General features: G+C 40.3%; 1 protein-coding gene and 1 long non-coding RNA gene across 6 annotated transcripts in view; one reads left to right on the top strand and one right to left on the bottom strand.

The window, feature by feature from the left end:
* Positions 1 to 6,405: 6,405 nt before the first annotated feature.
* Positions 6,406 to 7,473, bottom strand: LOC144193993 (uncharacterized). Its single transcript, XR_013325802.1, has 3 exons — positions 6,917 to 7,473; positions 6,688 to 6,836; positions 6,406 to 6,615 (listed from the first exon to the last, which is right to left on the bottom strand). It is a non-coding gene; the product is annotated as an uncharacterized LOC144193993 (long non-coding RNA).
* dmxl2 (Dmx-like 2) overlaps positions 6,516 to 27,572 on the top strand; it is a 29,453-nt gene continuing 8,396 nt past the window's right edge. For 2 of the 5 annotated variants that reach the window (XM_077712708.1, XM_077712706.1), the window contains exons 1-39: positions 6,516 to 6,991; positions 11,975 to 12,100; positions 12,583 to 12,654; positions 12,781 to 12,859; positions 13,083 to 13,227; positions 13,523 to 13,589; positions 13,693 to 13,865; positions 13,953 to 14,133; positions 14,215 to 14,395; positions 14,884 to 15,102; positions 15,174 to 15,445; positions 15,583 to 15,852; positions 15,963 to 16,192; positions 16,304 to 16,506; positions 16,794 to 16,915; positions 17,116 to 17,205; positions 17,327 to 17,435; positions 17,535 to 17,654; positions 17,807 to 18,034; positions 18,135 to 18,421; positions 18,514 to 18,680; positions 18,765 to 19,416; positions 19,504 to 19,833; positions 19,918 to 20,037; positions 20,506 to 20,641; positions 21,318 to 21,428; positions 21,554 to 21,723; positions 21,901 to 21,998; positions 22,242 to 22,407; positions 22,731 to 22,995; positions 23,149 to 23,351; positions 23,441 to 23,818; positions 24,144 to 24,326; positions 24,591 to 24,887; positions 24,995 to 25,186; positions 25,276 to 25,352; positions 25,606 to 25,736; positions 26,317 to 26,562; positions 27,305 to 27,382. In XM_077712708.1, the coding sequence (XP_077568834.1) occupies positions 6,905 to 6,991; positions 11,975 to 12,100; positions 12,583 to 12,654; positions 12,781 to 12,859; positions 13,083 to 13,227; positions 13,523 to 13,589; positions 13,693 to 13,865; positions 13,953 to 14,133; positions 14,215 to 14,395; positions 14,884 to 15,102; positions 15,174 to 15,445; positions 15,583 to 15,852; positions 15,963 to 16,192; positions 16,304 to 16,506; positions 16,794 to 16,915; positions 17,116 to 17,205; positions 17,327 to 17,435; positions 17,535 to 17,654; positions 17,807 to 18,034; positions 18,135 to 18,421; positions 18,514 to 18,680; positions 18,765 to 19,416; positions 19,504 to 19,833; positions 19,918 to 20,037; positions 20,506 to 20,641; positions 21,318 to 21,428; positions 21,554 to 21,723; positions 21,901 to 21,998; positions 22,242 to 22,407; positions 22,731 to 22,995; positions 23,149 to 23,351; positions 23,441 to 23,818; positions 24,144 to 24,326; positions 24,591 to 24,887; positions 24,995 to 25,186; positions 25,276 to 25,352; positions 25,606 to 25,736; positions 26,317 to 26,562; positions 27,305 to 27,382 (7,261 nt within the window). In that variant the 5' untranslated portion in view covers positions 6,516 to 6,904. The remainder of the gene's footprint in view (positions 6,992 to 11,974; positions 12,101 to 12,582; positions 12,655 to 12,780; positions 12,860 to 13,082; positions 13,228 to 13,522; positions 13,590 to 13,692; positions 13,866 to 13,952; positions 14,134 to 14,214; positions 14,396 to 14,883; positions 15,103 to 15,173; positions 15,446 to 15,582; positions 15,853 to 15,962; positions 16,193 to 16,303; positions 16,507 to 16,793; positions 16,916 to 17,115; positions 17,206 to 17,326; positions 17,436 to 17,534; positions 17,655 to 17,806; positions 18,035 to 18,134; positions 18,422 to 18,513; positions 18,681 to 18,764; positions 19,417 to 19,503; positions 19,834 to 19,917; positions 20,038 to 20,505; positions 20,642 to 21,317; positions 21,429 to 21,553; positions 21,724 to 21,900; positions 21,999 to 22,241; positions 22,408 to 22,730; positions 22,996 to 23,148; positions 23,352 to 23,440; positions 23,819 to 24,143; positions 24,327 to 24,590; positions 24,888 to 24,994; positions 25,187 to 25,275; positions 25,353 to 25,605; positions 25,737 to 26,316; positions 26,563 to 27,304; positions 27,383 to 27,572) is intronic. The other 3 variants (XM_077712710.1, XM_077712709.1, XM_077712707.1) reach the window with 2 other exon arrangements.

Raw genomic sequence — 27,572 nt, 5'->3', positions numbered from 1 at the left:
CAGGAAGGAAAATAGAAAAGAAGAATCAAACTTTTTTTTCATAGTATAAACGCAAAAATATATATTTTTTCAGTTGGAAGATTTGGTCTTTTCTTACATACTCATTGAAAAATATATCCTCGTGAAAGAATCCGTCAAAAGCTGTGAATGGCTGACTGCTTGACATAATAAATGATAAAAGATGGGTGACAGTAAGAAGTCAGGGCACCCTCGTCTAGCTTATCCTTTAAGCCAAGATGACAGACATGGCTTTTGGATAGTATAGAACAGAACACACCTGAGACCCATAAGAAATGTGTGTGCGTGTTCAGCTGCAGACAGAAAGACAAAGAGGGGGAGTTTAATGGGGTATCCTAGGGCAAGTCTCCGTTGTTCCCCCTCATCAAACACGCTGTAGTGCTTTAGCCCCATAATGGCTACCGTGTTGGCCCTAGCCGCTGCACGCTTCACAGATTCCTTTCCCTCATTGCTCATTTTTACCGGCCTGGTCCAGCCACATTCTATAATGGTGATAAGAAGCAGGGAAGATGCACAACCTGAAGAGACAAGAAGCAGAGGGGTGATTGGGGGTACCTGTTTGGGAATTTGGGGGAGGAAAGACCCAGGGACCAGCAGATAGGAGGAGGAAGAGGAGTAGCAGGAGATGAATGGCAAGGGCAGGAGGAGTTTATGGGCTGCTTATGGAAGGATGGGCCATCTAGAAGAAACAAATGGCCCTCAAAGCGCAGTGCTTTGGTGTGTAGAAGATCAGACTTTCCTCTATTCATTCTTTGGTAGAAACCATTTATGCATTGTTAACTATGACAATGTGCAATAGGTGTAAAACCCTCGGATCAAAGTGGAAAAATACAACAAAAGACTGAAATCAGTTGGGCTTTCTTTCTCAAGTGCTTATTGAGGAAAAACTTGATTATGAGATGATATTTTGGAGGAGGTCTCACTTCTAGTATGTCTTATTCTCTACTGCCCCCTAATGTTTTTTAGGACAATTTACTGTTGGGTAGGACTCTCGCCATCTTAATTCAGCCAAGGCATGGATTCTACTTTTATAAAGGCTCATTCTGTCCCTTGGACCTTCTTCTATTGGGAGAGCTTTCATTTCACAGCGTTTGCATAGTTGTGCAACTACATTGCTGTTTTTACTTTCCATCTCAACAAGATTGATAGACATTTCAGTTGGGTTTCACAGTTTAAATTTCAAATTTGTGCTGGATTTCTTTTTTTATGGAAGGAATTTTGCATGTGTCCATTTTTGTCACTGAATCCAAGGATTTAAATTTGGATGTATAGACTTCATATTCACTCAGCTTGTAGGAAGATTACTGTTAAAACATTTTAAAGGTCCTGCAAATTCATTTTTTTCTTAATACATGGAATATGTTTGAAAATACATGCTCATATCAGGTGAAAAGATGAAACATTTAAAACTGAATTGCATATTGTGCCCTGCGATTGGCTTGCCACCAATTACCTGGTGCCCGTAGTTAACCGGGATAGGCTCCAGCACCCCCGTGACCTTTGTGAGGATAAGCGATTTGGAAAATGAATGAGTGAATGGCGATGTAGTCTGAGTTACTTCTTTATTGTTGTTTATCAGTTTTTTTACTCTTTTCTACCCAACAATTATAGTAGAAAACCTAAAAAAGTCTGTTTTTATTCGCTCCACTGTCAGGGGAAATTACCTGACCAAGTTCTCAATCCCACTAATGATGAGGTGTCGTGAAAACAGATGTAAGGGACTTTACACCCATTCCAGCTTTCACTACACCTTGTGGTAAAATTTAATGCTGTTACCTTGGAATTCCTTAGCCCTAAATCTCTGGAATTTGTATCTCAAAGAACAATGGCTATCTCTTTTTTTTCTTTGGTCAGGGTTGGAAGGGCCTCCTTTATTCTCCAATTCTTTGACCAGTTTCTTTTCTTTTATTCGTAACGACCATCTTCCCTGGCTTCATTGTCTCCCGGGCTCAGATAAGAAGTCTATTATGAGCTTCCTTGAACATTTACAAGGATGCCAGCATGACCACCATTAAAGTCAAGGTCTCTTACAGTGTTATGGCTTTACAAAGTGACTCTTTCCCACCTGAATGCTCACACAAACTGAAAATGTAATCAGCCTTAGAGTGATTCTTTCATTGCACTCTGCTTAGGAACATTGTATCTGGTGTCCGATTAATGATCAGCCAAGGAACAAAAGCACACATCCATAAGTACTTGAGACAGTTTGGAAAAGAAAGCGGGGGGACAACACAAATTTTTACAAGGTTGGTCTGTGAAATATGATGACTGGAGTCTATGTCAACACAAGATTAAGTGGAAATTATTCACCTAATAATAACATGATATTCATTTATGAATTCATTTAAAATGAATGTTGTACCATGTTGGAAAGAAGACTCATTTATTCCTAAATTATTTGTGTTTATTTGTTTAACTTGAGCTAAATCGGAGGGATACGTTTCATTTTGTTCAAATTTTATTGCATTAGCAGAGCATTGTGCTTCAATAGAGACAACTTTAGCAAATAAATCAGCAGGGACATCTTCTGGTAAACCTTTGCCATCACACTCAATTTAATGCGCATGCTCAATTCATTCTCCATCTTCTGTTTTATTTTTCTTAATTTAAATCTCTGATGATGCAGAACTAATACAAATGAAATGTCTCTGGCCCGGAGTCAGGTGGGATAGGCTCCAGCACCCCCATGACCCTATTCAGGATAAAGCGGTTCAGAAAATGAGATGAGATGTATGTATGTATGTATGCATGTATGTATGTATGTATGTATATATATATATATATATATATATATATATATATATATATATATATATATATATATATATATATATATATATATATATATATATATATATATATGTATATGTATATGTATATGTATATGTATATGTATATATATATATATATATATATGTATATGTATATGTATATGTATATGTATATGTATATGTATATGTATATGTATATGTATATGTATATGTATATGTATATGTATATGTATATGTATATGTATATGTATATGTATATGTATATGTATATGTATATGTATATGTATATGTATATGTATATGTATATGTATATGTATATGTATATGTATATGTATATGTATATGTATATGTATATGTATATGTATATATATATGTATATGTATATATATGTATATGTATATATATGTATATATGTATATATATATATATATATATATATATATATATATATATATATATATATATATATATATATATATATATATATATATATATATATATATATATATATATATATATATATATATATATATATATATATATATATATATATATATATATATATATATATATATATATATATATATATATATATATATATATATATATATATATATATATATATATATATATATATATATATATATATATATATGATTTATTTATTTTTTTACTTTTATGTATATTTATATGTATGCATGTAACCATGCACCAATGCTTGTTATCTAACCATAATTTATACTATTTTGGCAATGCCAACCCCTCAATTTCCAATAAATTGGACATCTATAAAGGCAGCCAATGAGTTGAAAGTACTCGGAGTGTATTATTATTAAATTGTACTTGGTACTAAAAGTTTTTTTGAGTTATTTAAAATGGAAAATAATTATTTTTGTCTTAGTCTTTCAGTTTGTTCCCACGTTAACAAAAATGAGAGGCTATCTACGGCAGTTTACATTTACAATACCTAGGATCACAGAGTTCTAGTTGAATGACTGACTTTTATTTTCACATGACTCTCACCCGATCTTCATCGGGGTGAAGAGAGGAAGGATATTGAGAAGAAGGGAAAAAATGGTATTGATGTCAAAGTGAGAGACAGCACACTGATAGCAGTCATCAATCTTCCGTATCTCTGCCTGCACAGAAGTCTTCGAGCGATTGTAAGCAAGACAGATTCAGGAGTCTGAGCATGAACAAAATGAGATTTAAGGTGCAGTGTTCTAAGCAATAAAAACATAGCATGGTTGAAGACAAATCTAAAATAGGAGGTCACATGACAAGAGAGAACAAATATCAAGCAAAGTCATTTGATTGTTGATGTTAATGAACTAATAGGATGTTGAATTAGGTGGTTTATGATGTAATCCTCAGAATCTGGGCACGACTGAATCACTCTAAAAATATTACTGCATCATCATGTCGCGCTTTGGCATTTAAAGTTCAGAATTCATTTCAGGGCCAGTCAGTTTTTCGCTTTAGAGCCACTTTAAGTTCTCAATCCAGAAATAAAAAGGAATTGAGAGTGAAAGCAAATATACTACATTGCAAAAAATAACATTTTTATATGTTGTTGAAATAACAATCTCTCTTTTAGAACACAATCAGCTTTGTGAGTGAAAGAAGATGAAGATTATGACAAAGATTGTGGGTCATTTACAAGGCCAAAATCTTGTACATCACATCTGTTCATGAATCAGGTGAATAGCTGAACACTTGACTTGCCTTCCTGCTCTTTAATTCCTCCACTTTTTTCCCCCTTACACTTACCTCTGGTGTGTTTCTGGTTTAATTATTTCTTAACACTTTAACATCTCAATGTCACCTTCTATATGAATGGTGGAATGGTGTCTGCATTTTGGTCATTTAAATAAGAAAAATATATAAATTGTTATCCTTTGTCATTTTTTTATCCAAAATACTTCTTATTTCTATCTGTATTCATTTTTGGGTAATATTGTTGTTGTTTTTATGGGGTAAAAACAAATATATACACTTATATATACCTGAAAGAACATTCACTTTTATCTTGATACAACAAGGCAATAAGCATGTACTTATTTATCAATTCCACTGCAAGTTCCATTCTTAACATTTTTGATAGAATGCCTCTCACCTCAGGGCAACGCTTTTGCAGCCTCCAGCTTGCAATCATCCATGAAATAAGAAAATCTATAAAGCATTTAATTATGTTCTTTATATATCGCACAGGCTCATCTACAAACATCAGTGTCTACCCCGAGGAACTTTAATGAAATCTATAGACATATAGTTGCTAGTTATGTGCACACTGTTTGGTATTCTGTTTTCACTCTGACTCACAAAAGAAAATGTTACATTCCTGATTCACAGGTCAAGTATAATGTCGCAATCGGGAATATTGTTTGCTTTGCTGTGAACTGATGAACAGATATGGAGGAAATTGCAGCCAGTTACCCAATGTCTCAGGTATGTCCTCCATTTTCATAGCTTTCACTACATATCTATACACGTACATTGCATTTTTCCATTATATAGGCTTTTTTAAAATAAATGTGAAATAATAGTGGAAAAAGAGGGACATGATTATTCACGGTCTCGTTTTAAATTTTGCCAAAGTCTAGTATTAGAACACAGGTGTCTTATCATTTTTTTAAATTTTCATTCCCATTCATATTATCACTGATAGGAAACAGAATCCATACCGCCTCGACCAAAATGAGACGTGATCAGCAACACCCGCAAACATTATAACCCATTTGGATAACTAATTAGGCTGCTGCTTTGACGGCTTCTTTTACATACAGTGCATGGGTGTCGCTGACGCACTTTCATCACTAAAGCCGACGCCTCAAAGAGACTCCAGTCATGTGGAAATGAGTGCATGAACCCCAGGAAGAAAAGAGTAATATTTGACTTGCTTCATTAAATCTCATCACTGAGACGAGGTAAAGCAGATAATAGAGCGATAACAGACAATAAGACACCGAACTTTAGTCACTTTTGTCTCTTTTGTCTCTTTTACTTGTTGTCAATGTGGAAAATCCAAGTATTTTATCCCTAAATCCATTCACTACAAAAGAAAGGAGAACTAATTTGAAATTGAGAAAAATCGTAGGACAGTGGACAATACCATATTTTATAGTGCAAATTAAAATAAGAGAGTTAGATGTGCGGACTACATTTTTTTCAAGTTGTGTGTTGAATGAAAGGATCGAATCAGGCAAGAGATTAAACATTTTGTCTGTGTATGTGGATTTTCAACAACTGATGAATTTAATGCAGTTGTTTATTCCCATCCAAATTATTCATTTAACACTTCCCCTCAAACTATAGCGAGGGTTCAGACCTCCCTGTGTTGGGTTTGGTTGTTCTTTCTGGGCCTGTGTGGGTTTTCCCTAGGTACTTCTGTTCCATCCTACATCTTCAGTGTTAATTGTGTTCATAATCTGAGTATTTATCCATTTGTAATTGTATTTATTCATGAAAAATAATGAACAAAACGGTTAAACAAATCTTTAAAACTCAGCCTATATGACCCAAAATGCATTGCCCATCTATGTGGACGGCATTTTTAGATTCCGCCAAATAGCCACTTTGCCTATAAAAGATACACACGGTTGAGGCTTTTTGAAAAACAATACACATCATACTTATTCATTTCCTTTCCATTTATTTTCAAGAATAAGAGAGAAGATCAACTTGTTGTCCGAGTCTTTGGGATCTCGGCGCTGTGCTTCTCGGAGCGCCCAGTCGTGCCCAGCCAACGGCGTGAACGCGCATGTCAGCAAGGCTGGCTGCAGAGCCTCAGCTGCCTCCCCGCCGCTCACGATTTACTGCTGGGATGCTGTTGACAGCGCGGGGCGACGGATCGTCACTTTTATTCGTGTAAATGAATGACCCGGTCATGTGAAATTACATTCTTACGGCTGGACACCAAACCATCTCCCCGATCCCTCCCGTCTGTGGAACAAGACGACGCTACGAGGCCGTGGACGATGCTGACGTTTCCCGATGGAATCCCCCGTTGCTGCTAGTAGATGGAGAAACCGAAAGGGTGGACTCGATCTGAATAATTGAGAGAGAAAAACGGCTTATCATCAAGAACCAAAAAAAGAACAAAACAAGACCAAACGATGCATCTGCACCAGGTGCTGACGGGGGCTGTGAATCCCGGAGATTGTTGCTACTCGGTGGGCAGTGTCAATGACGTTCCCTTCACGGTGAGTTACTATTTTCGTCGTATTTGGTCTCCGATTGACGCAAAGTAGATTCGAGCTAAGTGGGTGCTTAGCTAGCTCGCCTTACACCAGCTGGTCGGTGTCACGCTAGCTGGCTAAAGCTAAGCTAACAGTGACTTATTCCTCTCTGCGATCATTTTCACTGTGGCTAGCTTTGACAAACGTTTTCGATCCTTTCTGTGCTCGTGCCAGAACCTGTCAATCGCCGCCGTTATTTAAGCCCCGGATTTCATGCCAGTCACTCGATGACCTTTAACGGCATCTTGTCACGTTACAATTACTGCAAGGGAATCCCTTTGCGCATCCATAAGTGGGCACGTACAGTGCATAAAAGTGATCTAAAAAGGTACCCGGCATATAACGAGTTAGGGGATGTGCATTGAGTTGGAGAGGCATTATAGTATTGGGTTGTAGAAGTGGCTTAGCTCGGAACCATTTGGCGTTAAATCCTCCTCACGGGTCATTAGCTGACTGTCGTCCCAGCATCAGGCATGACGTAGAGAGCCTTATATGGACACACGCTGGAGGCCTCGATGACTAGGAAGAATGGCATTGCCAAATGCTTAGTTGTGATGCCAGAGAATCAGTAGTTAATGTACATGCATGCACACTTTCTGTCACTTAAAATCACTGGATCTGTAGAAGGGTCATAAAACTCTTAGAAAGCTATTCATTCATCCATTTCCTGAACCGCTTTATTCTCACTAGGGTCGCGGGGGTGCTGGAGCCTATCCCAGCTGCATGTTCCGGGATGCGTGAGTTTTCTCCAGGTAGGCTGGTTGAACACTCTAAATTGCCCATACATTTGAGTGTGAGCGTGAATGGTTGTCCTTCTGGTTCTCTGAGATTGGCTGGCCAATCATTCTTCTTCAGTATGGTACTATGCTGAAGCTTTTGAGTTAATGAAATTGGCATTTTCTGTTGTGGAAAATGGAAACCTCAGTGTTGCCATTATATGCAGAGTTTGAACACATGAAATGTGTGTTTTTATGCAATGGATACAAATATGGATGACCATTGGACTCAATATTCATTATCTTGATCTCTGGTACTTGCACATTTTTCTCTCTGTCATTCAACGACAGCTCAAAGACAAATGTGTTATTATTATATGTTGTAAAGCAAGATGAATACATCTTAAATTTTCACATTCACTCTTGTGAGGGAAAATTGTGTCCACTCTTAATCCCCTCCAATTATGTTTTACATTAACCTTAAATGCACCATTTGAAATAAGAAAAGTAGAAACTACTTGAAAGCAATTGGTTTGGTCCAGCTCATTTTTGAGTAAATCATAACTCTGATGAAAAGTATTGATTTTCTGATGATGTGTGACATTATCTAACACCTGATGAGACAATACCTTTGGCCAATGAAACAGTTTTTATCTCTATCTCATTTTGCTGCATTGCTTGGGTTTTTGTCAACATTTTGTATCATGACTGTCTACTGAAGGTAGTTGCAATGGAAACCACCTTTTTCATCTGTTTTTTGGAATTTTTCCACTTAATATTGGCTGCTTGCTTTGGATTGTTAGGGGTGTTGTTGCAAACATATAGAGGACTCGTCCTCTTCTGCCCTCATCTTGACTTCAGATGTAGACTGTGAATGCACAAGAGCTTTGCTCTTAGGCTCAGTCAGATATGCTTGACAATGTGGAGCAGAGCAAGCTCTCAAGCAAAATTTGTTCACGGTGCCTTTGGGCCTTAGTTTCTGCGCTTGGGTTTTCCCTCTTTGGCTGAGAGGACGTTTGAAGAACACTAGACAATCTGTCCAGTACATTTTTACTCACACTGCCCCTCTGGGCTCTTGGGACAGACCACTGGAAGCACAAACATGCAAGCATAAGAGCTGTTTGAATTACTAATATTTCTATATATAACTCCACAATGCTTCTAGCACATTGTTCCTGTGACAATTGGACTTTTCTTCATTTCAGTCTCTGCAGTGTGTATAAAGAAAATAAGTTAAAGACCATTATCTTTCAAACAATGCAGCATAATCAAAACTTAGTAATGGACATATGGCTCCTAACATTTATAGCGCCTAAATTGCAACAGTCAAAAATACTAGTTTTTGATAAGAAACTAAACTACCAACATTTATCAGACATTTGTGCTGATCTAAAACAAGAATAATTATTTTAACTATCATCGACGCAATGGCTTCCTTTCTTGAGCTAATGGTCATTTTGTACAGCACATCAACTGTTTCATCCATTTCTTCTTGCATCTGCAATGCCATCATTTTCTTTGTTGTGAAGAACCGCAGGTAATATAAAATGCTGAATCTTTTATGTTTGCCTCAACTGAAAGCTTATTATGCATGTTACCTGTTTTTTTTCTCTGGTGTTGTTTGGCAGGTTGGTTAAGTGTTGAATTATACAATTCCTTTTCATTATCATAAACTCAACTCTCTTAAAATATATTCTGTCACTTTGGCACAGTGGAAATTTAGAGCTGTTACATGGTAAAAGTCACTGCTGTGTGATTTCAATAATGTCTACAATGTGTCATAAACCTGGTTATTGTTTGTCTTTTTGCTGTGTTGTAAGGTTAGCTCCATTTCTACAGAAACAGCCAAAAGCGGATTTGGTGCGGAAATATGACACACCATCAAACTGGCCGTTGTGACGGACTTGCAGAAAGATTAGATGCATTTCCAAAAGACTTGGTGTTAGGATTTTAATGATTTCTTTGAAGACATCTGTCCAAGGAGTCTTTCGAAACACCTCGTTATGGATTCTTCGTTAGTGAGCTCGGTGGTAAATGTCATCACTATGACAATATGCTTTCCAGGAGTACAGGCACATATTTATTTCCAAGGATTGGATGACAACACTTTGAACAATAATACTTTATTCCCAGAGTTTAGTGAATTATATACAGTGTAGAAATCCATCTCACCAGCAATGGTTACATTGTATTGGTGTTGTTTGACCCTGAGTGTGCGCAGTTGGCTGTCATGCTGTTTAGAAAACCCTTATTGCGTGACTGTAGATAGGTCAAGATTCTTTGCTATATGCTTTCTAACTACTCAGTAGAAGGAGCATAAGAGGTTTAGTTTGGGATTCAAAATATTGTCAGCTGCAGCAATTCAATGCTGCATCAAATCTTTTGCAGGAATGGTGGGAGCAGCTGCAGTAGCAGTACACGTCTGCATGATTGAGTTAGGCCTTGGGAATAAGAGGCATCAGATGAAACAAAGTCAGGAGTGATCTCTCACTCTCTTCCTCTTATCTACTCTCATTGCCACAGTGCACTACAACGTTCACACTTCTCCTAAAAATAAAAAATACTCACACTTTGTTACTAAAAAAGAAAAAGCTATTTCCAATTTCCTGGGTTTTATTGTTATTTATTATTCAGAACTGCAATAAAAAGGAAGAAATAAAAGATATGACCAGATTTCAAAATGGGCCCAAACATTTTAACTGGAAACGACGACAACTTCTTATGGAGACATTTAAGTAAAAATAAAATTTTGTTTCCTGGTTTTATCTCTCAAGAATGGGTCAATTTATTTCTATAAGCAGTTACTCTACAACACTAGAGAGTGATGTGAAAAAGAGAACATTTTCAGTTAGAAGGCCCTTCGTGGGTGTAACTGCCTTGTTGATGCCAGACTGGTTTAAGCTGGTAAAAAGGCAATATTAACTAGAATAAACAACGTATTACGACCGAGGTATGCAGACAAGCATCTCTGAACAAACAACAAGTTGGAGCTTAAGGCAGATGGGCTTGAGTAGCAAAGGTCTACACCGGATTCCATAGCTGTCACTTAAGGGGACACCAACCGTTGTTTACAATTCTCACAGGCTCATCATAATTGGACAAGAGATTGGCAAAATACTATCCATCGATGCAACGCCATATCCTACCTAAGAATTATGACGCCAATCCTCTCCGTCTACAATAAGCGTTGAATTTGATACCAGCTCTGATAAGTGATCTATTTTTACACTGCTTTCAATGGATAATGTTACTTGACAATTGCATCTCATCTGCTTGTGTATACCTTTTTCTGTCAGTTTTAACAATAATAGCATATATCACCCTAGTGGGTTTATCTGTAAAAACTGTACCTGTTTGTTCACCTTTTCCTCAGCACCTTGTTTGCTATGTGTGTGACTGTAGTGTATGTACACAGTACATGATGAAAGAGAAACAGAGCACACGTAGCAAAAGAACAAAGAGGTGATGATTACGATGGGTGTACTCATGTTTACCGGTCTGGCTCACAGCCCCGCCAGGTCTAAATGACTTGCTCTCATCGAGAGTTAAAGGGACTCTCCACAGCCTTCACAGTGGCCTTAGACATTGCGTGAATGTGACCGCGTTTTAATTCCAAGTCCTAATGTGCTGCAGCAGGGGAGTAGTAAAGCACATACTGCAGTTTTCTTTGCCTTTTACCTACAGCATGCAGAGTCATATTGCTTCCACCACCAGACCCATAACCGCTACGATTAGTTTGTTTTTGAATAGTGGCTGTAAAGCTTCCCTATTGTGTGACTCAATGGTTCCTGCCGCTTCTCCTGTTCTACTGAATAATGAAAGACACATTCTGCTATTCTGACACAGCTGGTGCTCCCAGGCTAGTTTACCTTGCCTGATGATGTTCTATCTAACTCCATCTGTCTTAAGTCTTTGTTTTTGGTGTTTTGTCCTTCTTTTAAGCGTCTACTTTCTTTCCTCACTGGTTTGAATCCTTGGGTTTATAGTCCAGTGGTTCTCATTCGTGGATTTTAACAGGCTAATGGCCCTGATGTATTTTGGTGTAAATAAGAGTTGGTTCTATAGTCCAGAAATTACAGAAATTATAACAATTTTAGTTCCTAAGGCTTCTTTGAAAACCTGCATTTGAAAGGGGGGTGCATTAGTCACACTTAAGTATCAGTCGCAGGCCCAGCCAATGAAAAGAGGGTTACTTATAGTCTGAAAAATATGGTTTCTTTTTTTTCCCCAGGCCTATGGCTCAGGTTGTGATGTAGTGATCTTGGCCAGTGACTTCGAGTGTGTGCAGATCATCCCAGGAGCTCAGAATGGGAACATTCAGGTGGGCTGTGTGGAGTGCTCCCATCAGCTTGGCAGGGTAAGTGTTGACCTCACTCACACTAAGATTCAATCCCTCCTACACTGTTTGATTTTTACTTTACCACTCTGTCTGCAGTCATGGAGTGCTGAATCTACAGCACACTGTTAGTAGTTAAAGCTCTATGCATCATTTTCACTGTTGGTGAATAATTTTAAAATTTGGTCCATTTTTAAAGCAATAGATGGAAGCGGAGAGAAACGGAGAAACACTGGGCGTTATCCTAGCTGTCTTAGCAAGTTTATTATAAATATAATATTATGTAATATTAAAGTGTATTTGCTTATCCATCACATTACATTGGTTTAATAGGGTTAGAATTTAAATAGTTTGTGATTTATCACAGGTTTTACTCATTTACAACAATTCCTCTAGTCTTTTTAATGAGATCTCCTCTATTACTATTGATTTTTGAAAATATGAGATGAGATGGTCATTTCTACTATAATCCCTAATGTCTTCAAATTGTGCTCACAATCTAGATTGCTGCCTCCTACGGAAACACAGTCTGTATCTTTGAACCCCTCTCTACCAACCCAAACAAGCGCCACAAGGTAGGCGTATGTAACATTGTCATAAGTACAAAGAAGTATACAAAAATATAATATGACATAGCTATATGGATAGTGGATACAATAACATTGCATGGTGTGTTTGTGTCGCTCTCCTGTCACTAACAGCAGCTTAACTATCAGTGGCAAAAGACAGGGCAGTTCTTCCTCGATGCCATCACCTACAACCTGGCCTGGGACCCGCAGGGTATGCCTATGCTTTCTGTGTCAATAAATAAACTCTGTCAAATGCCCCCTCACCCCTTAAAACAGACTAAAAGTATCCTCTCCACACAGCGCTTGTACTCCTTTATCATGTTTGGATTGTGGAAGATATGCAATTGCGTATCATTGCATAAGATGCTCTGCACTCTTTGCTATTCAAACTTGGACCGTGTGAGATGTGTCACCTGGTGCCACTGTGCCCTCAGGGAACCGTATCCTAGCAGCAACCGAGCGGCTCCAGCTGTGGGCTCCACCGTTGACAGACGCTCTAATTGAAGAGGAGGACGGCCACGTGACTGATGATAAGCCTCATCTCGTTCTGAATGACTGGAATTGCGTCTGGCAGTGCAGGTGCGTCGTGCTTATGTGTATCTTTTTAAATGATGGGAAAATGAGAATGAGTGAAAACACTTTTTAACAGCACCTATATATAGCCAAACACGTGTCTTTGTGCTTGAATCTTAGATAGTGTGCAAGCAGTAATTTTTATCTCATGACAAAATTTCTTTGTCAGTAAAACCACCAGAACAGAGAAGTGAAAGCTCTCCAAAAGCACACGATTGCAAATTGTCTGCTGATTCGGGAGCTATGAGGGAGTTGTCTTCCCTCTGCATAATGTTATTGTCTGTGATTACGGCCTCCACAGGACTGCTGCTTCCGTGCATGTTGCCAAGTGGTCCCCTGATGGAGAGTACTTCGCAACAGTTGGGAAGGTGTGGCAACAATGGGATTTTGCAGAATAACATTTCAGTATATTATACGAATATCTGTAGTATTTACAGTAGTCCACGTGTGTGTTTGTCGATACGTTTACAGGATGACTGTTTACTCAAAGTATGGTATCCCAGTACGGGCTGGCGTTCTGCAGTTGTGGTCCAGGACCCCTCAGAAAAGAAAGTGCCTGCTGTTCACTTCTCCTTTGTTTATCTGGCGCATCCCCGCTCAGTCACTGGTATGTCATGGAGGAAGACCAGCAAGTACATGCCAAAGTAAGAAATAAACAAACATTTGAGGAAAATAATTGCAATATTGTAAGTGAATCTGTAAGTACTACATCCTCTATTTGGGTCTTTTAGGGGTTCAGTCTGCAATGTTTTGCTGACATCCTGTGACGATGGCGTGTGCCGCCTGTGGTCGGAGACCTTGCTCCCCGAGGACAGCTTGCTCGGCGGGCAAATATCTGATAATACACACTCTTTTAGCTCCAGCTTGCCAGGCTTGTCAGGCAATAAGGACAAGATTCAGCATGCTTTAGAGGTATGCAATACAAAAATTATTTTTGGAAAAAGTACTTTATCGATGCACCAGGCATTGAAATCATTGGTTTTGTTTGCGTAGTCTATTCACCATCTGAAGCACCTGCGTCGGGGAAGGCGACGATCATCTGCCTTGGTAGCCCACAGTGAGCTGCTCCCCTCTCAGCTTGGAACACAGGATGCACACACGCACCGTCACATTGCTCATCATGCCAACGCATTGTGTCACTTCCACATCTCAGCAAGTATTAATCCCAACACAGGTAAAAAAAATTAAAAAAAAATCAGATGTATCGGTATCCGCCTTAGATATATTTTTATTCATTTATTTGATCAGGGCAGTGCATGTTAATGATCAAAACATGGGACTGGTGGATATAAATACACCACGCTGGATAGCCAGTAGCTACTTGGCGAATTCCTAAGTGGTTTGCTTTTAGCCTTTTTTTTAAACTCGGTCTTGAGGTTTCTGAAAGTGGGGCATTCTCTGATGTTGAGCAGTACAGATTTCCAATATATTACAACATCACAAAATGTAATTGCAGTACTGTTATTGCTTAATTGTTCAGAGAAATATCCTTAACTAAAGCAGAAAGTTTGGTGTTAAAACTCGTTCTTGTCATTTCAAATTCATTGCAGTAGTAGAGCCAAAACGATCAGTGAGGAATTCTCTTAACTCGTAATATATTCAGTTATCTGACTGTATTGATTCACTCGATGATCTGCTTTTTATTCCTATTTTCACTCTCAGACATCCCATCAATGCTGGCAGACTCTGCACTCTTCAACGCAGATGACGGCAACGGCGCGGGAGGATTTGTTGTCCACTGGCTCAATAATAAAGACCTAAGCTTCACCTGTTCCATGGATCTTTTCATGCTACAGCTTCGCAAGTTCTCTGAGCAGCAGTTAGAACATGCAACGGAAGACCCATTGGATCATGAAGGATCCCCTTTGAAGTTTGATTTCGGTAGGAACAATAATACAAATTTAATGCACATGTTCAGCACACAATTGATCTCCTTTTCTCTGTGATTTTAGACCTGGATGAAATGTCTGACAAAGCCTCATCTGAGCTTGGAGAAGAGGGAGAACCAGGGGAGCAAGGAAGCACAAAGGCATCGTCTCCAGGATCTAGCTCCAGCTTACCTTTGCCCTCAATGTTGCTGGAGAGAAAAATGGAGATTCTGATCACAGAGTGGAATAAGAGTCCTGACATGCTGTTCACCATTCACCCAACTGATGGTTCTTTCCTTGTATGGCATGTGAAGTACTTGGATGAATTCAACCAGGGTATCTTTAGGCAGGTTCAGGTAAGGACAGCATTAAAGATGTGAAACCATTGCATTGTTCTGTTTGATCCAGCTTGGTTATAATGTTATGGCTATGCATTAAAACACTCCTCACTGTGAATATTTTTGGTTTTTGTTCTTTCCAAATTCTCCTACAGGTGTCCTTTTCCTCTCGTATCCCAGTGGCATTTCCCACTGGTGATGCCAATTCTTTGAGTAAAAACATTTTGATGTATGCCTGTACTTTGACCGAGAGTGAAAGTTCAAGAACAGCCGAGCAAGGAAGAATGGTTCCATATGTCGCTCACTCCGTGTCAGCTTCAGCTGGCCTCGGTTCACCTGCCCTGGCCTCTTCTTCTAACACCAATCCTGGCGTCAGTCCTGCTGTCATGATGGTCTCCAAACATGTTGATGGATCTCTTAACCAGGTGTGTTTGTTTGTTTGTTTGGCGGCAATGTCGTAAAGCCAGTATTTTGTTTGGAAATGTACAACTCTAGCTAAATGACATAAATATAATATAACTCCTTTTGTTTCCAGTGGGCTGTGACATTTGCCGAGCGCTCTGCCTTCTCCAACGTATTGACCGTGTCCCACAAATTCCGCTACTGTGGTCACCGTTTCCATCTGAATGATCAAGCCTGTCACACAGTGCTACCACTGCTGCTCACCTCGTCACACCACAATGCACTCCTTACACCGCCCTCAGCTCCTGGCAGCATTGACGGGGAACAACCTCCCACCCTTCCCCTTCCAAAGGGACTTCCTAGGTTAGACACAAGGAAGAAGGCTATTGCACTCAAACTGCTCAATAACTGCACGAAGCTGATATAATACAAGGATCTCATGGTTTTGTTCTTCTTTCCTAAATCTTCTATCAGGAAGCAGCTTCGCAATGCAGCAACAAGGACCTTCCATGACCCCAATGCCATTTACAGTGAACTCATCTTGTGGCGAGTGGATCATATTGGACCTCTCTCTTGCACTGGAGGAGTCTCGGAATTGGCTCGAATCAACTCTCTGCACACCTCTGCATTCAGCAATGCTGCTTGGCTACCTTCACTTGTCCCAAGCTCTGTACTTGGTAAACAAACAACTTTTTTATTCGAGTACAATCTGAGATTAGATCATTTTTTAATGAAATAACAGTGTAGCAGCATTTTATACAGTTCCTTGAATTAGCAATGTATTTGGTCTTTTTGAGTGCATAATATCTAGCTTCCCAATCATCAAAGTTCCTTAAATGCCAAGCGCTACTCAGCTACAAGATCAAAAATTCTTTGGTGTCATCTAAAAAAGATGAACACAACTTGATCTTTTTAAATCAATTTGAAGTTACTAAATATATCGACCATGCTTTGTACCCTTCAGGAACATACTGTAATAGTGCCAGTGCTTGCTTTGTGGCATCGGATGGTAAGAACCTGCGTCTCTATCAAGCTGTAGTGGATGCCAGAAAGCTACTAGATGAGCTCTCAGATCCAGAAACATCTGTGAGTGGACGAACACACATGCATAGAATCAAAATGCTATGAAATGCCAATTGTGATATTGATCATCATAATAACCTGTCACCTTAATATAACTTAGATATTTTGGAAAAGTATTTTTGCCAAATTAATATAACCAATATTGCATACGCCGGAATTTTTAACAAATTTCTTATTGACATTTATTTTGTATCACCATACAGAAACTAGTTGGCGAAGTGTTCAACATTGTTAGCCAGCAGTCGACTGCCAGACCTGGCTGTATCATAGAGCTAGATGTCATTACAAACCAGGTAAGAGGTTGCACGTGCTTAATATTTTACATCTGCCTCAAGAAAAATCCCAAGAGCTTGAAGTGCTAAAATTGTATATAACAAAACATGTAATTGAATTTTCTATTTTCATATGATACAGTGTGGGGCCAACACCCAGCTGCTGCATGTCTTCCAAGAGGATTTTATTCTCGGCTACAAACCTCAAAAGGAACCGGATACACATACGGCCGCTTTTCTATCTGGTGAAGGTGCGCTACATTATACTATTATTATTGAAAAAAACATACAAATTTGCTGCAAAGACCCAACCCAAATGAGAAATAATAATCCAACCTTTCTGAATTCAGATTATCAACCTCCTCCATTTTCTGAGAAATTTTTCCTCGTGGTGATAGAAAAGGATCTCAACAGAAACTCTGTGCTGCAAATGTGGCACCTGCACCTCCAATCTGTTCAGGCTTGTGTCGGTAAGAAGGATGTCTGATGTTTAGATAAAACTTGTGACTAAAATTTGTGTTTTTCTTGTGCCATTCATAAATTATTGAGTTTTGCACCACTAACTGTCCTATCTAGGTCATATCTATGTAGGTCAGCTTTGATGTTGTTTTCTTGCGTCCAGATGATCCGAACAAAGATACTAGTTTCCAGAGCCAGCTCATGGTTCCCAACCAAATTGTGAATGCTGACTCATCTCCAGAGACATCCCCTGTCAGACCTCTCCCGCGCTCGGCCTCCACAGTCAACTTGCAATCAGCTAGCAAACTCATTCTCAGTTCCAAACTGGTGTACAGCAAGCGACTTGACTTACCTCACGGGGTAGAGGTTACCAGAGCCACACCATCTGCTGGTCAGTTTTAACAATGTCCTACCACAGATAAAAGCATGATGTTGTTTTTCATGAATGAAAACCAATATCTGCACTTTCTTGTTCTTTACCTCTGTCTTAGGCCATCTCAGTTCCTCCTCTATCTACCCTGTATGCCTGGCTCCCTATCTGATTGTGACTACCTGTTCTGACTCTCGAGTGCGTTTCTGGCGCTGTGCCGTAGAGGGTGATCAGGGAGATAGTGACAATGACCGGGACAAGCGGATGTACCGCTGGGAGCCGTGGGCTTTAATGAATGAGGAAGAAGACAACAACAGCGCTGTGTTTGTATCAGGGCGGCCCGTTGCAGTGTCCTGCTCCTATATTGGTAGGCTGGCTGTAGCGTTTAAACAGCCACGTCAAGGACTGGTAAGGAATTTATATCTAATGTTGTGCCAACATTAAATAAACACTGCCTATATATGCCAACCCGCTGTTTACATTTTTGTTTTTTCCAACAGATTTCTGGAAAAGAGTTTTCAATGCACGTGTCTATCTATGAGTGTGAATCAACTGGTGGTTCAGAGTGGGTTTTGGAACAAACGCTCCACTTGGAAGAATTTAATAGACCTTCTCAAACATTGGACCCAAGAGTCAGCGTGGACTCTAACCTCTTTGTTTACAGCAGGTAGGAAAGGCTTTGTTGTTTTCATGTAGGCGCTTTTCAGTTAATAGCTGCGTCAAATATGAACTAAACTTCTCTCTGTAACAGATCGGACCTGTACATGAGCAGAGACCGCAATTCCCCCAATATCAAGCACTACGTCCACTTGGATTGGTTATCCAAAGAAGATGGCTCTCACATTCTCACTGTGGGGGTTGGCTCCAACATTCTTATGTATGGGCGAATCTCTGGCATGGTTAATGAGCAGACAAGTAGCAAAGAGGGCGTGGCTGTCATCACACTCCCTCTAGGGGGCAGTATCAAGCAGGGGATACGCTCTCGCTGGATCCTACTACGGGCCGTGGACTTGCTGTCCTCTGTGGATGGCACACCTTCTCTGCCGGTTTCCCTCTCCTGGGTTAGGGATGGCATCTTGGTGGTGGGCATGGACTGTGAGATGCACGTGTATGCCCAATGGCACCAGGACAAGAAGCCCGGTGAAGGAGAGGAGGGCAACATGTCATCTGCAGACATTGCAGGAGGCCAAACTCAAGCTTCTTCCTCAGTCTTTGAAGGGAGAGCCAGGTCTAAAAGTGTGTTTGAAGGAAGCGTTGCAGTGGATGAGGCCCTACGTGCCCCGGCTGGACTTCAAGAGGGTGGACTTTTTGAGGCAGCTCACTCTTTGTCACCAACATTACCCCAGTATCATCCCACACAACTGCTTGAACTCATGGATTTGGGAAAAGTTCGTCGAGCCAAAGTGAGTCATCCTCGGCCTTTACATGTTTTTCCAAGTATTACACTTAACTTTAATTTTTGTGTACATATATAATTGTCTTCTCTTCAGGCCATTCTTGCTCACTTGGTAAAGTGTATTGCTGGGGAGGTGGCTGTAGTCAGGGATGTGGAGGCAGGTGAAGGCGGAGCCAGGAGACATCTCTCCCGAACCATCAGCGTGACTGGCAGCACAGCAAAAGACACAATTGTGGCCGGTCGCGATGGTGGACGGGATTACACGGAAATCAACTCCATCCCCCCGCTTCCGCTCTATTCCCTCATGTTGGCTGACGAAGATACTTCCTTTAAGGGCACTGAAGAACCTGTCAAAGGACCAAAAGTAGCCAATGGTGACACCAGGCACATGTCTTCTGAGGACCAATATGCTGACCTCTTCCAGGTATATCTGTTATGTAATGCAAGTAGAATGTAATTTGACATTGAATATGTAGGCTTATTTCTATGATTTCCTCACTGTTAACAGGTGCCAACAGTCACCACAGATGATTTTGTGAACTTTGCCACAGACAAACCAGAGAAGAAATCTCGTGTTATCAACCTCTCACAATATGGTCCTGCTTACTTTGGACCAGAACATGCACAGGTATTAAGACGCAACCATTACTGGAGTATATTTCTGTATTTACTCATTTTAAAATCAATTAAAGGTAATTCATCTAATTATTCAGCTCTAAGACAACTAAAACTGAATACAAACATTTGGCTCTAGCTACATGACCCATAAAGTGATGTCTATGCATGTGCATGGCAGGTCTTCAAGACATTAAGACAAGGGTTAACCTATTTTGATGACCAAAAATAATCACCTGCTCAATGAAGAGTAAATGCCTGCAAAAAATGTATATGTCTGCATTTTTTTAAATGGGGGAAAAAACTTCACTTGGCTAGCTGTTGTATTAATGACCTTATGTTACATTTTTTGAAAATAGGGGAATTTACCGTAAATAGTTAGATGAATTTGTATATTGTAAATACCCTAGCTGCAGTTATAACTTTGGTATCATCAGGACACAACTTTTGCCAAACATACGTCACTCTGTCCATTGTCCAGGTGTTATCCAGTCACCTTATGCACTCCAGCCTCCCTGGACTTACCCGACTTGAGCAGATGTTCTTGGTGGCCCTGGCTGACACGGTAGCAACCACTAGTGCTGAGGTCACTAGCTCCACGGACCAACAATACACAGGTCTGAAATACCTATGGTGCTATTTTTTTTTGAACACCGAGGAGTACATAACCTATTAATATTTAGCTGGTGCGGGGTTTTATATTAAAATGAAGTGTTTGAGCGTGTAGTGCAGTTTATTCAATCACTCCTCAGCAGTATCCAAATAGCCTTGAGATTTTATCTTAACATGACTGACAGTACTCATTTAAGATGGTGAGAAAACCACAATAATGCAATTCATGAAATGACACATAATATTTACTATGTATTTTTTTTAAATAATTCAATACCTTTTAAAAAGATGTTGCTTTGTTTAGGTTACATAAAGGTTATGAATATCACACTTGAATTTTCTTGACTATGTGTTCCGGAACATAGGTAATCTCAAGCCATCTCAAGTCTTTTTGATAAACATTTCGGCTGAAAATCTAAACAGGCAGCACTTTTCGTTATCTTTTTGTCTTTTTCTATCATTTATAATTCTGTTTATTTAGTCTTAGGAAAAGACATTAGCAGTTTGTTCCATCACAAAGAGGGTAAGAAGGTTCAGGGACAACAGAAGCAAAGTGACAGGAATGCATAAACTACCTATAGTGATACTAAAGGGTATTGGAAGTTTAAGATGGGAAAGATCTCCTGGTCCAATGATTAACGATGCTGTAAGTTGACCGCTAGCTATCTGGTGTGTTTGTAGGAGGCGAGGCTCTGGATGAGTGTGGACTGCGGTACCTGCTGGCCATGCGTCTTCATACTTGCCTGCTCACCTCTCTGCCCCCACTTTACCGCATGCAGCTTCTTCACCAGGGTAATACACTTTTCTTTAGACCCAGGTGTTGTGTATGATACGTGCAAACTCCCTTGTTCATTTCACTCTGACAGTCTTTTTAATGAGACCATTGGTCATCTTTTTGCTCCATCTGTCTTTGTTAGGTCTGTCAACATGCCATTTTGCCTGGGCCTTTCACTCTGAAGCAGAGGAGGAGTTGTTGAATATGATTCCGGCAATGCAGAGAGGTGACCTGCAGTGGTCTGAGCTCCGAGCGGTTGGAGTTGGTTGGTGGATACGCAACATCAACACCCTGAGGAAAATGGTGGAGAAGGTACTGAGACATCTGAATTTTAAGATACTTGTTTCTAAAGCATAAATGTGATAATGAAATAAATAGTCTTGAAAAAGACAAATGTATAGAATTTAGGTCTTGTAATATATTCATTCCACCAGTCCATTGTGAAAGCTGAACCTGTTATCTGGTAATGAATGTCCTTTTTTTTGTCAGTTGGGCAAAGCTGCATTCCAGAGGCACAACGACCCCTTAGATGCTGCGCTCTTCTACCTGGCAATGAAGAAAAAGGCTGTCCTTTGGGGTCTCTTCAGGTGGGAATTACCTTTTTTCATTCCCAAAATGTACCCCGATATTTGTTAATTGCTGTTGTATTTTGTATAAATAGCTTGTCCTATTTGACTAATTTCCAGCCCTTGACCGCTTTAGATGTCCATTTTCAACTGTGAGGGTAGCTTTTAACTTAAATGTCAGCACTCTGTCATTGTTAGCCCTCCAAGTTTAAATGAAATCTGTTAAACAATAACTCAGACATCAAATTCGTTTGTTTCTCTTAGGTCCCAGCATGATGAGAAGATGACTCAGTTCTTCAAGAATAATTTCACTGAAGACCGTTGGCGCAGGGCAGCTCTAAAAAATGCTTTCTCCCTGCTTGGAAAGCAACGCTTTGAACAGTCAGCCGCTTTCTTCTTACTGGCAGGATCCCTCAAAGATGCAATCGAGGTGTGAATCATTCCTTAAATAAAGCTAATACTCGTTATCGCCCATTGCATTCAGTATATTCCTGCAGTGTATTTCACACACATCAATATGCATGACTAAAAACAGATATTTCTGATTTGGGATTATTCTGCAGCTCTTAGACCAATTATCTTGATAAGCGACATTGAATCTCAACATATCTTTCCTTGACCAAGGTTTGACACTCCATACAGCCAAAACATAGATAGGAAAAAGAAGTCATACTCAGTTTAACTTGTTGAGAAAAAAAAACTATATTTTGAACTTGCCCTTCTCATTCCGTCCAACTATTTTGTGTTATGTAGGTGTTGTTGGAGAAGATGGAGGATCTCCAATTAGCCATGATAGTGGCCAGATTGTACGAGGCAGACTTTGAGAACTCCTCCACCTGCCAAGGCCTCCTTTTTGAGAAGGTTCTTGGCTGTAACAAGGACGGAAGTCAGTACCACTGTTCAAGACTTCACCCTGACCCATTCTTGCGCAGCATAGCATACTGGATAATGAAGGATTACACCCAAGCTCTCGACACACTTTTAGAGCGCATCCCTAAAGATGATGATGACAACTCTGGTAAATGGGTTTAAAATGTTTAGTACACTCATTAACATGTATTAGCACTGTCTAAAATATTATATTCCATGCATAAAAAGATTAAGTCTTTTTGGTTGTTCTGTTATTTTAGTGCGTGTCCATCTCCCTTACTTTTTGGCCTTTCTTTCTTAGATGTGATGGTCAAATCTTGCAACCCCGTGGTGTTCAGTTTTTACAACTATCTAAGAACACACCCGCTCATCATCCGGCGACACTATGCTACTTCAGAGGGCACAGCAACCACTGTTGGTCTCACTTCAGAAAAGAACAGTGCAGACGAGATCAACCTAATAGAGCGAAAATTGTTCTTCACCACAGCCAATGCTCATTTTAAGGTAAGCTCACTTATCTTATGACTTAAGCATAACTTTTTTAAACATGACACATCCTCTGATATGATGTACATTGCAACTTAAACCAACAGGTGGGCTGCCCAGTTCTGGCCCTGGAGGTGCTCTCCAAAATCCCCAAAGTTACCAAGAAATCCGGGTCATCTCCACTCAGCAAGGCTTCATCCAAGGTCAACGTGAGCTCAAACCAGCCACTGGAACAGAGCACAGGCCTGGACTGGGGTTCATCTGCTCCCCCTACATGGGGAGGGAATGAAAGCTCAAGTGGGATGGATTGGGGCCAACCCGTGAGCAAGTTGGAGGATGATGACCTTAAGCTTGACTGGGGGGATGACAAAAACAATGATGAAGACGAGGAGGAGGAGGAGGATTGTCTGACTATGAAGAAACTTGAAACTGCGACCAAAGTGGAAGGAACATTTGATTCAAAGCTGCAGAGAGACGACTCAAAGGTTGGGTTTCTGTCGCCTATTACAGTGTGCAGTTCTTGCGTCAATATATAATGATTTAAACTATATTGCATGACTTCATTGTAGTGAAACAAAGCTCTGACATATTCAAACAGGAACATTGATTCAAATGCCTACATTTGCAGTTAAATCCCTCATCACTTAGAATCTATTACTGACAACCATTATACTTTGCAATCCTCCAAAATGGTGTAAAATTTCAGATTTAAATCATCAGATAAAATAAAGTTATCACTTAATGTTCCGGAGCTACGACAAAACAGAGAGATTTGACAAGAAAACGATTATTGCCCTTTCCATGTTTTAGGGTGAGTCTGAGGTGGACGTGATAGCTGAACAGCTGAAGTTCCGTGCCTGTCTAAAGATTTTGATGACAGAGCTGCGCACGCTCGCTACCGGCTTCGAGGTCGATGGAGGGAAGCTTCGTTTTCAGCTCTACAGTTGGCTTGAGAAGGAGATTGCAGCAATGCATACCATCTGCAACTACAAGGTAAAGTGTTGGTTATTTTTCAAGTAACACTGCTTTACAAAATGTAAGTGTTGCCAAAATTACAAATAACTGAAAGTTTCTCAGTTTAGTATTGACATTTTGGCCAGATACTGTTCCTCAAAAACTATAGCAAATTGACACTTAGGGTAGGGACATATTTCTTTTGTAGTGACCCAATGTTAACAATGTACATTTTTACACCAAGTTTTTTGCTCGTAGTAATCTGTGAAACCATTTTTAACGCATAGTTTTACGAACATGCAGGTAGAAGGGAAGGAGCGAGAGCCAGAAGTGGAACGCTGGGCAGAACGAGCAGCATCAGTGGATATATCAGATGACATGTTTGAGAGAACAGACGCCGATGCCTATGAGCGTCACCAAATGGAGCGGCGACGTCTCCAAGCAAAGCAGCAGCATTCGGAGAGGCGCAAGGCTTGGCTGAGGAAGAACCAAGCCTTGCTTAGAGTCTTCCTCTCTTACTGCAGCCTCCACGGAGCCAAGGGTGGCGGAGTCACCTCTGTACGCATGGAGCTCCTGTTCCTTCTGCAGGAGAGTCAGCAGGTAACCACATATGTCTTTGTCACTCGTGAGTTTGACAACCGTTATTTAAGTGATTTGTGGATGATATGTTTTCTTAAATGGACTCCCCATATGATGTCCCATTTTAGGAGATCACAGTGAAGCAGCTCCAATCTCCCCTGCCTCTGCCAACCACCTTGCCTCTGCTCTCGGCCTGCATCGCCACCACCAAAACAGTCATAGCCAATCCTGTGCTTCATCTCAGCAACCACATTCGCGATATCCTCCACACCATCACCCTAATGGAGTCACCGCCGCATCCAGATGTCATAGATGAACGGGTCCGAAGCACCATTTAACAATGCACGCTCGGTGTCTTTTTTTGTGACTTGATATGAATTCAGAACAGTGAATTGTGTCTCTGCTGCAGGTAAATGCCCTGCACACACTGGCAGCGTCTCTGTCTGCTTGCATCTACCAGGCACTGTGTGACAGCCACAGTTACAGGTACTCTCTCACTTTACCTCTCGTGCATTTTAATATATACTCATACTATATTTTTATGGTGTAGTTACAATGGAGCTTTTATGAAGACAAATACTGTTTACAATTCTACTGAGAAATAATGTTTGGTGATTTAAAAAAAAAAAAAAAAAGAAGTCTGCCAAATCAGACATTGAAAATGCCATTAAAAGAAAATTATTGGGTTGATTCTCTCCGCTACATAGAGATAATTCATGGCTTATTATTGACTTTGCAGCAGCCAGACAGAGGCCAACCAATTTACCGGAATGGTGTACCAGGGATTGTTGCTCAGCGAAAGGAAACGACTCCGTACAGAAAGCATTGAGGAACATATCACTCCTAATTCAGCTCCTGCTCAATGGCCAGGTAATTGATACCAAATCATTTCCTGTTTGTCCTTGAAAAAATGTTAATTCATGTATTTGACATCTCTGTCTTAACACATTTTGGCTGCTATAGGCAGTGAAAATAAGAGGATTTTACATTGAGCACACAGTTTGCTTAAGCATATAACCACTTATAACACTTGTGTGACTGTGCATATTTGCATAGAACCTTAGAGATTTCTAGCTCATTCAGACAGACAGAAAACAAACTCATGTCGATATTTGCATGGCATACTCGGCTTTTGTAGTATTAATGTTTTAATGTTGTTCAGAAATGAATTGGTTATATTGGTGGAGGGGGGGTGTCAAACATATGGGGAGAATATGAAATGCAGAGGATGAGCAGTGCAAAGTTGGAAGTCTGTGTTTATTCAAACAGGCAGATGGTGTTCTATAACTGGAGCCCCATGGCCTCTGGGAAGGGAACAGAAAGACAGCCCTTGCTCATTATGTTCATGCTTTGTAATTTACATTATATCGTGCAGAGATTGCAGTTTTGTTCTTTGATATGATGATGATGATCTTTGGTAATGTTGTGCATGTCTGTTCCATTTCTCCAGGTGTGTCGTCCCTGATTTCTCTGTTGACGTCTGCCAAGGAGGAGGACCAGCCGAGACTCAACGTGCTTCTGTGCGAGGCGGTCATGGCTGTTTATTTAGCCTTGCTCATCCACGGCTTGGGCACTCACAACAGCAATGAACTCTTCCGCCTCGCCGCACATCCCCTCAACAATCGCATGTGGGCCGCTGTCTTTGGAGGAGGAGCCAAAGTCATAATTAAGCCAAAGAGGCCCGAGGCCCCACCAGGTATAGTTAGTTTTCTTGTCTATTCAACGTTTTCTGTCTTTACGTTTCGTCTCGGAGGGTCTTTACCTGTCTCTTATCTTAACATACCCCTTCGTCCATCTTGCTGTCACTGTCTTCTTCACTCTTCTGTTTCTCTGATATTATGTCATTGCAAAAAAAAAAAAAAAAACCTTCCACTCAGCCTTGATGTCCTCCCTAAGATGCTATTGGAGCTTTGTAGTGTCTTGTGTGAGTGTGCACTCTGCCCTGTGTCCCAGTGCCAGCTGACTTTGAGGCAGCCAGGCCCGAAGAGTCTCAGGAGTCGGGAAGACCTGAGCAGGGCAGCCTTGCCCAAACCCCTAAACCCATTCCCTATGAAACCCAATGTCCCAAACAGTGCCCTCCTCTCATGTCAAGGGGAGGTGGGCCGGGCACTGTGACATCAGCAACTAAGACTAGCTGTGAGTAACCAGCTAGTGGATTGCAGTTCTGATTTGCAGGATTGAAGTGCATGGTAGATGTACAGGTTTGCACTGTTGCTGATGACAACACCCCCCCACACACACACCTTTTCTCTTTATTTGTGGTCAACATTGAATGTGTCTGTCCAAGTGCCATTTGTGATATGAAGTGTTTTTTTTGATAAGCCAATGACATATTTTTGTGTTGTATGCGGTATATGTGTGTGGATTTGTTGTCCCGCATGCGTGTGCAATGTCCTGTGTGCTCAACTCATGCTGTCATCCCTGTTGTGCCATTGAAGCAACAGTCGGGACAAGCAAAGAAGGTACAGAAGCTCATGCTGGCCCAGAGACTAATTTTGAAGCTAAAGCTAAACCAGGTACATCCTGTGGCGTTGTTAGAGTAACTAATTAGTGGACCCAAAACTCTTTAAATAGCCTTAAATAAATGAGTGTTCACCATTTGATGTTAACACTTTAGGATTGGTATTGTGTGTGTGTGTCAGTAGTTTGAATCTTATTTGAAAAAAGTATTTTGTCGAAGACTTTGTGACTGATTGCCTCACTGAG

Source organism: Stigmatopora nigra, chromosome 3 (genome assembly GCF_051989575.1).
Source record: "Stigmatopora nigra isolate UIUO_SnigA chromosome 3, RoL_Snig_1.1, whole genome shotgun sequence".
Classification (NCBI taxonomy): Eukaryota; Metazoa; Chordata; class Actinopteri; order Syngnathiformes; family Syngnathidae; genus Stigmatopora; species Stigmatopora nigra.
Note: the sequence above shows the minus strand (reverse complement) of the source record. Positions and strands in the feature narration are given on the sequence as shown.